The 7406-nt window shown below is 40.7% G+C and overlaps 2 protein-coding genes across 2 annotated transcripts; one reads left to right on the forward strand and one right to left on the reverse strand.

Moving 5' to 3' along the window:
* Positions 1-44: 44 nt before the first annotated feature.
* On the reverse strand, positions 45-2199 carry LOC111223784 (secretory phospholipase A2 receptor-like). The gene is made up of 3 exons (XM_022748053.1): positions 2182-2199; positions 1858-2104; positions 45-619 (listed from the first exon to the last, which is right to left on the reverse strand). The coding sequence occupies exons 1-3, from the start codon at positions 2197-2199 to the stop codon at positions 255-257; spliced, it is 630 nt and encodes a 209-aa protein (XP_022603774.1). The 3' UTR covers positions 45-254.
* Positions 2200-5566: 3367 nt separating this feature from the next.
* LOC111223745 (cytochrome c oxidase assembly factor 3 homolog, mitochondrial-like) lies at positions 5567-7192 on the forward strand. The gene is made up of 2 exons (XM_022748007.1): positions 5567-5791; positions 6883-7192. Exons 1-2 carry the CDS (start codon positions 5623-5625, stop codon positions 6987-6989), a joined length of 276 nt encoding a protein of 91 aa, XP_022603728.1. The 5' UTR covers positions 5567-5622; the 3' UTR covers positions 6990-7192.
* Positions 7193-7406: the final 214 nt, after the last annotated feature.

The raw sequence follows: 7406 nt of genomic DNA on the forward strand, positions 1-7406 counted from the left end.
AAAATGTACTTAGTTACTTTTAATTCTTCCTGTAACAGAGGAAGTTCAGTTTCTCCTTGCAGTCCCTTCTCCCGAACGGTCTGGTGCTGTTCTTCGCCAGGGTGCCACAGAGCTTTGTCGTCGGGCAGCCTTTAATACCCTGGTACGTCACTTTTTCTCCACCCACCCACATCCACCCACCGGCCAGGAAACGCAGGCCCGTCCACACCTACCAACATTTAGCAGAGGGATGTAAACACAGAGGACGAGCTTGCTCAGTAACACAATACACTGTGGTAAAACTGTCGTACCTCTCCAGTGACAGCTTCTCGTGCTGTCTCTCGTGCAAAGTCGTGGTCATCTTGAGTGATCAGGGTGGCGAGGTCATAGCGGTGGTTTTGGTAGTCCGAGACAGGATTACTTGTGTCCAACGCCCCCATATTCCTGCAGTACTTTAGTGCTGTCTCCCACGTCCTCTTTTCCTTCACCAGAACCAGCTTCTTGTCAAAACACAAGAAACCACGTTTGTCCTCACAGGGACCACTTCGCCATTCTTTTGTTGTGCTGTACTTAAAACCACAATGATCACCTGAGTCTGGCTCTGCAAGAAGTAGGAGAAGTGAGGTAGAGACATGGTGTGCTGCAGATGAAAGCTCCAAACATCTTTTCATTCAGGCCATGATGGACGATGAATGATACACATCTCTGAAATATTTTGGTTTAGCTTCTGTCTGTTTGTTAACAGGTATCAACTGAAACCAAGCTAAGTGAATGGTTGTTCCCTGGACACACACACACAAAACTAGTTAAGCTCTCTTGGGTTTTGGTAAAGCCCTTGTGTCTACAGCATCTGATGCCAGTGTGCCAGATATGAGACGCAGGCTTTTCCCTGCTCCACTATTGTCATGTGCCAAGCCTGTTTATGCTGTACTGGCTTTTTGTAAAATACACTTGTCAATGTATTTAAATGCCTGTGTACATTAAGAGTCGACTTATTATGCATTTCATTTGTGACTGACTGTGTCTCAACATACAGTATATACAGAAAAAAATATTTATTTTGTGTAATATCTAAATTTTTGTGAAATTAAAGCACAGAACAAAGAAATAATGAAGATAGAAAAAGTCTAGATTTTCACTCATCTGGCAGCGAACACACCTGTGGCGTTCTGTCTAGAATGGAAATCAAACATTGCTCATTCCAACACTGTTGCAATGTTCCTATGAATGTGTTGCACTTGCAGGTTTCTTTGCTTTCACCTTCGATCCAGTTCATCCAAAACCAGCTCCATGGGGTTTATGTCTGGAGACTGTGCTGGTTCTCATCATGTGAAGCCTCTGTCTGGTTCTTCTACTGTTTTGGGTCAATATCTTGCTGTAGCATTAACCCCTGACCAACCAGTCTGTCTTCCTTTATTACATGTCTTTTTCTCACCAATCTGACAGCAACATACAGTCCTACTTCCTGCAGTACAATATTGCTGCTACACTGAGAAATTATTGTTGTCTGCATATGAAAGCAATCTTAAAACATCTTAAACTGCTCTCCCAAAGAAAAAAAACTGGCCTCTGTTCAGCAAAGGGCAAATCTTAATCCAAGGAGCAATGTGTTGGAAAAACCAAACTATAAAAAACATTAATTGGACATATTGTACAGAAAACAAATGAACTAAGGTATGTTGACAGTGAACATTGTGCAGATATGCTCATTACAACCAAAATACATTAGAAGCAGCATTATGTATTTTTTCAACATATACATACAAATATTGACATAGTATGATAACAATGAAGTATGATCTCCAAAATAATTTTTAAGCTACTAAAAGTCTGAAAGCCCTGACATGATTAACTCAGTGACATGCTGGCCCTGCTTACCGCCTGACACCCAGGTGATGAAGTTGGCTATCTCTCCTCCTCTGGACCATTTCCATGGACTGTTTGAGTCCTCTCGGTACAAACCGATCCAGCCGTAGATATTGAGAAAGGCCCGATTCTCTTCTTCATTTCTGATGGTGACCAGGTCAGTGTGATTCCTCCTGCAGAAGACCTGTGCTTCTGCCCAGGTCCGCTTGTAATTAAAGTAAGAGTAATGTTTAAACTTGGCAGCTCGCAGTCCTCCCACCTGCCCACACACAGAAGGAAGGAGGAGCAGCAGCGGGACAAGAATCTTCAGCATTATTCTGCCACAGGAGGGTTTACCTGCAGGTACATCAACATTGTTATAGAGCAATTATTTCATTAACAACATTTTTTTTTACTTGTTTGCTGGACTCACAGCTGCTGTGATGGTGCAGTGATTGGTGCAGGTAGTTTGATGACACTTCTCAGCAGTAGTGCAGAAATTTTACCTTTTTAATAGTTGCATACTTTATAGTAGTATTTACTACTTGTAAAACTTGTAAAACAGCTGCTTAGTGCCTGGCACTATTCGTTTTCCTAGTTTGTATAACAGCACTCACCTTGGGCAATAGCAGGAGTGAAACCAGCTTTCAATCTGATGGACAATCACAGCAATGTGCAACACCAAGCAGAGTAACCATGCCAGCTATGGTATTTATAGGTTGCAAGTCACCCATCCATCCTCTCTGTCTCTCTCTCTCTTCCTGTCTCCCCAGTCATCTGGCAAATCCCAGTGGAGTCCCAGCTCATATACAAAGCAGGGATTAGTGCCTCTTGGTGTTCAGTCCTTGTAGAAGGTGTATGCCTTACATTATGTCATGGTACTTGTTGTTAAACAAGCTATATGTTAGTTTTGCTAGCTGTCTAGTCACTTTCCAATACCGAGTCACTGTAGCATCCAGTCTGCCCTGAAGAAGAAGCTGCTCAGAGCATGTATTATAACCTCTTGTCTCAACGCAATGATGGCTGATCAGAGACGACACAGAGACAACACAGAGCTACAGATTGGGCTGAAAATTTTCTGTAGGTTCATCATGACATAAGGTGAGAGGTCACAGCACCCACACCGTAGATGAAGTAAATATTCCTGACTTTGAAACAATGGAGACTTAACAGCACTGTCAGGAACTAAATACAGGAACACGTTGTTATGCCCACAAGTTTTCCAGTTCAAGGTATTTGATGATGATGGTGCTAGAAGAAATATCAGAGAACCACCAAAGTTATAACAATTCATCCTGAGGAGAACATGACTGTCTGTAGCAAATTTAAGGGGAATCCAGCCAATGATTTTTTAAACCTTTCACTCTGTAGCAAAAGGATAAACCTGCTATATGAAAAGACAGGGGATTCAGTTCAAGAAGAGGAGATCAGCTGTTAATGTAAACCACAGACTGAAAGGATTCTGGTCACGCCAGAATTTGTTATTAAAAGGTAATACAATGTTGTGTTAAAGTGGAAGTGAACTAGAAGTTTAGAGCAGGAAGGAGTTAAGCATAAATTCACCCCCTTGAAAAATGAACACAAAACACCGCGGGAGAAAAGATTTTACGCCAAAGTCTCATTAGGATGGATATGGATCCAAAGGTCTGTATAAGTGAAAACTTATCCAGTGAAACAGCTTGACTTGCTGGAGGCGCAAGAGAAAACGTCAGGTGATCACCAATGTCATTGGATTTATCTGCTTGTTGAATGTCTGTATAAAATATCATGACAATCCATGGAGTAGTTGTTTAGATATTTCAGTCTGGTAGTTGGTAGGGCTCCCTGAAGGTAAATGAACAAATATGCACTGTTCAATTTTGACAATGTCTAGAATTTGTTTGTTTAATGCTTTTTAATTCCATTATTCTCTTGAATAATTGGAATTTGGGTTTTATGTAACATCCTTGACATATTCTGTCTTTAAAATCTACTGAATATACCTGCCAAGAAGTGTGCTGTATGCCTTCCAACCTTGAATCTTGTGCCCTAATACACCTTCATATTCAAATACATCCATGCCTGAGCCATTTGATAGACAAAACAATGTACTAATGTACTGTCATGCAAAACGGATGCCTTTGATGATGATGTCAAGTCTCTTCTTCTCCTAGGTCACCTTGTCTTGTCTCTGTGTGTGCTGCAACGTGTCTTTGAAAGCAAAATGCTAATTTACCTCTGCACATGGATGAGTACCTTTTAAACAGTTTCACTCATGGACGCAGTTTTCATTCTATTAGTTTAAGAAATTTGGCCAAATGTGATACTTTACTGGAGTATGGCATGGGGATCTGTGGAGCAAAAGAATGCTAATAGTATTAGAGTTTTTGTTGACAAGCTGGTTCAATAGCAATAAAGTCAAATCCTTCAGCCACTTCCCGACTGTCGAGTGGCTGGTCACACTAGAGAAGGTGAACAGTCTTGGCTGAGCACCCGATGAGAGCAGAACAGTTTATATTGAAGTGCCGGTCTGATTCCTTCAGGACATGGACATTCAAAGTGAAAATCCATACAGTGCAAATCTCTTTACAATGTCGCCCTCTCCAGGAAACTGAGAGTTACAGCTTGAAGTTTAGTTGAAGGCTTAGATGCATTAAAACTATGATTTTTTTTTCTTTTTATAATCCTTTAAACCAGCGGTTCTCAAACTTTTTCACATCAATGACCCAACATTTGTAACTGAAGACTACAGTACATGTTGTACATTTTTCTGAGGTTCACTATAGACATAAAAGCCTATTGCGGACGGCACACAAGAACATATCCAAATATTAACACACAAATATGCACATTTTCTCAACAAAGGTATCAGTGTGATGTTAAAAGTACTTGACAACTGGATATTACACTGCTCGGCAGCAGCTTAAACCAAAAACTACCTTAAGCTGCAGGCCTGCAGGCCAGGTGCTCCAGTAATAATAATAATAATCCAAATGTGGCCTTGTGCTCAGGTGTTGTGGAGAGTCTTTCATAAGGGCATGGATGTCCAATGAGTTCAAAATGTCAGTGTGGACATGTATCAAGGAGAGGTGAATTTGTCTCTTCTGGGTCATAGTGTTGCCGCAGCCATGTTTTCACAAGGTGGAGAAGGTCTGCTCGGATGAGGCCACAGAGATGAGCAGGCACAGACATGACTATGAGTTTTTCAGTTTCTGTGAACAGAGCTCATCTTTGTGGATGGAGCTCAGATAGACATGTTGCTTCATCTTGAACTGTGACACGAGACTCTCTGGTGACATAGTCTCGCAGTTTGAGCCGGAGGTCAGGACGGCCTGGGTCCAGCTCCTCGGGAAGGTGAAGAGGCACCAAATCAAGCGGTTTCCCTCTGCTGCCTTTTCACGCAAGAAAAACACACAACCCGACCACACTCCGCCACGTAATGAGGCCACTTATATTTAGCAAACCAACTTAGTGTAAATGCACGGCTGAAAGTTTCTTTCCCAAGTTTCATGCCAAAACGTGTGTCTATAAAACAGTAAGCTACAAAAATCAAATTTCAACTCTAAAAAAGTTACTAAGGATGTGCCTTCATTGAAATTTCAAACAGCTACAAGATAACAAAGGCTGAGCTGAGCTTAGTAGTAGGATATCATTTTTAAAATCTGATAGTAATTTCAATTCATAATCACTGATTCACACACTCCAGTACAGTAGGTGGCAGTATGCACTTTGTTTTTCTTTAGTGAAAGAAGGCTTCCGGGTCATGTCAGAGAGTACTTCCGACCATCGCTCCCGAGCAGCTGATTATCCAAACAAATCATGGCAGAGAAAGGAGCAGAAGGATCCGCTAAACGGGTGCTAACAGCGGCAGAGAATAACCTCCTCCGCCGCCCACAGGAGCTCGACTACTGGAGGAAAAACGCAGCGCGGCTCCGCAGGCGGAACCTGCTGACCGGCCTGACTATCGGGGCGTTTGTGGTCGGAATGTGTATCCTTCACAGCCTGGTCACATAGATGTCATAAGCTGTTACACAAACAAAATTAAGGAGTTTCAAAGGTACAAGAATTTTTTTTTTTTTTTTTTTTTTTTTTTTTTAAATATCTTTAAAACTAAAATAAAGTGTGAGCTACTTAAACAAACAGAGAAGACTCTGCTGAACTCCAAGCTGCAGATATATACATGAATCTGAATCAACACTTAACATGATCGTATTGTTTACCATAAGATGTAATGGGGGTTGACAAAAAAATAAAGAGCACGCCGGTTTGAACACTGTGAGATAGAGCTTAAATGATATGTCATATTTTAAAATGTATAGCCTAAATCTGCAAACACAAGTTACCAATGTCAGCGTTAATATTAACATGTTTGAAACACTGCCAAGCAATGATGTCATTAACACTGTAAATTGTAACTGTGGTTACATTAACTAACATGAAGTAAACTATGTCGTGGTATCGCCTACACTACGTTTGGATATCCAAAATTTAATATCTAAATACAGTGGATGAGTTCATTACTGGTTTTGGTCTTTTCATGTGATTTGTTGACAGTAAGAGAAGTAAAGAATATTACCGGAGTTATCCTTTAAAACTTAAACTATGAGGAGACGACAACTGCTTACTTACAAAGGCTATTAAAAAGTAATAATAATAACAATAATAATAATAAATCAAATTTAATATTAATACATAAAATGGTCTTGGCCATGTCTACAATGAAGTGTCCTTATTTTTGTCTGCAGGAGATTTGGATCCTCTTTGGTTTCAGGCAAGAGTTGAATTTGTTCGCTGTGTCTCCTGCCTTACTAAACACTATTTCATATAAATGTGTTGTGAGAGTCATAAATATCGCTGTGGTTTATCCTGAACACTTGCTACCGGGGTGGAGCTTAAACTACTCATCAAATGTTGTATGTACTTCGTTTTCCCCCTATTTTCATTTGTTTTTAAGGAGAGCTTTGAGTTCATAGTCCAAGAATGAAATTTAAAAAAAATAAAATTAATTTACACAATCAACAAGGTGAGAGGGTAATTGTTAAATGTTGTCATGTTTTCCTTTAACGTGTAGCTGTCCAGTTAGCTACACCATCCTGTCCGTCAAACAGGAGAAAATCATGGAGGAGCTGGATGATGAAGCCAGGATCCAAGTCTACAGAGGGCCACGGACCGGCGCCAACTCCTGAACTGCCCTGTGGCCCCTTACCACATGGGGAGTGGGGGCCCTTATGTGTGACATCAGACCGTATGTGGACATCACACTGAGTGGCATGTGATGGGTCATGTCGGCTGAGCTTCTCATACTTAAGACACTTGCCACTGTAATTCATAAAAGGACATTACAGATGTTTTGATTGTTTGTTTGCTGTTTGGAAATACAACAGATCTACAGTTGAAATTGTCGACAATTTTTTTTTTTTTTCGCTTTAATCAAGCGTAGCCTCGACGTGTGGAAAATATACTTACTGTATAGTTATTTACAGGTCCATGAAAAGTAAACACAGAAAGTGGAGAAAACTGCGAAAGGATCTACATTCATTGCAGCTTTTTGGCTGACCTAATCACTCTATATATTCATCCCCACCTGGTGGTTTGTTTACATG

The sequence above is a fragment of the Seriola dumerili genome, unplaced genomic scaffold (assembly GCF_002260705.1).
Source record: "Seriola dumerili isolate Sdu_G_001 unplaced genomic scaffold, Sdu_1.0 BDQW01000113.1, whole genome shotgun sequence".
NCBI lineage: Eukaryota > Metazoa > Chordata > Actinopteri > Carangiformes > Carangidae > Seriola > Seriola dumerili.

Excerpts from the sequence above, each read along its gene's own strand:
- LOC111223784 (XM_022748053.1), bottom strand. Across the intron at positions 620-1,857 it reads CATCACCTGGGTGTCAGGCG|CACACCATGTCTCTACCTCA; the intron begins GTAAGCAGGGCC and ends TTTCATCTGCAG.
- LOC111223745 (XM_022748007.1), top strand. The coding sequence starts at position 5,623 with ATGGCAGAGAAAGGAGCAGAAGGATCCGCTAAACGGGTGCTAACAGCG. Across the intron at positions 5,792-6,882 it reads GGCGTTTGTGGTCGGAATGT|TTAGCTACACCATCCTGTCC; the intron begins GTATCCTTCACA and ends GTAGCTGTCCAG.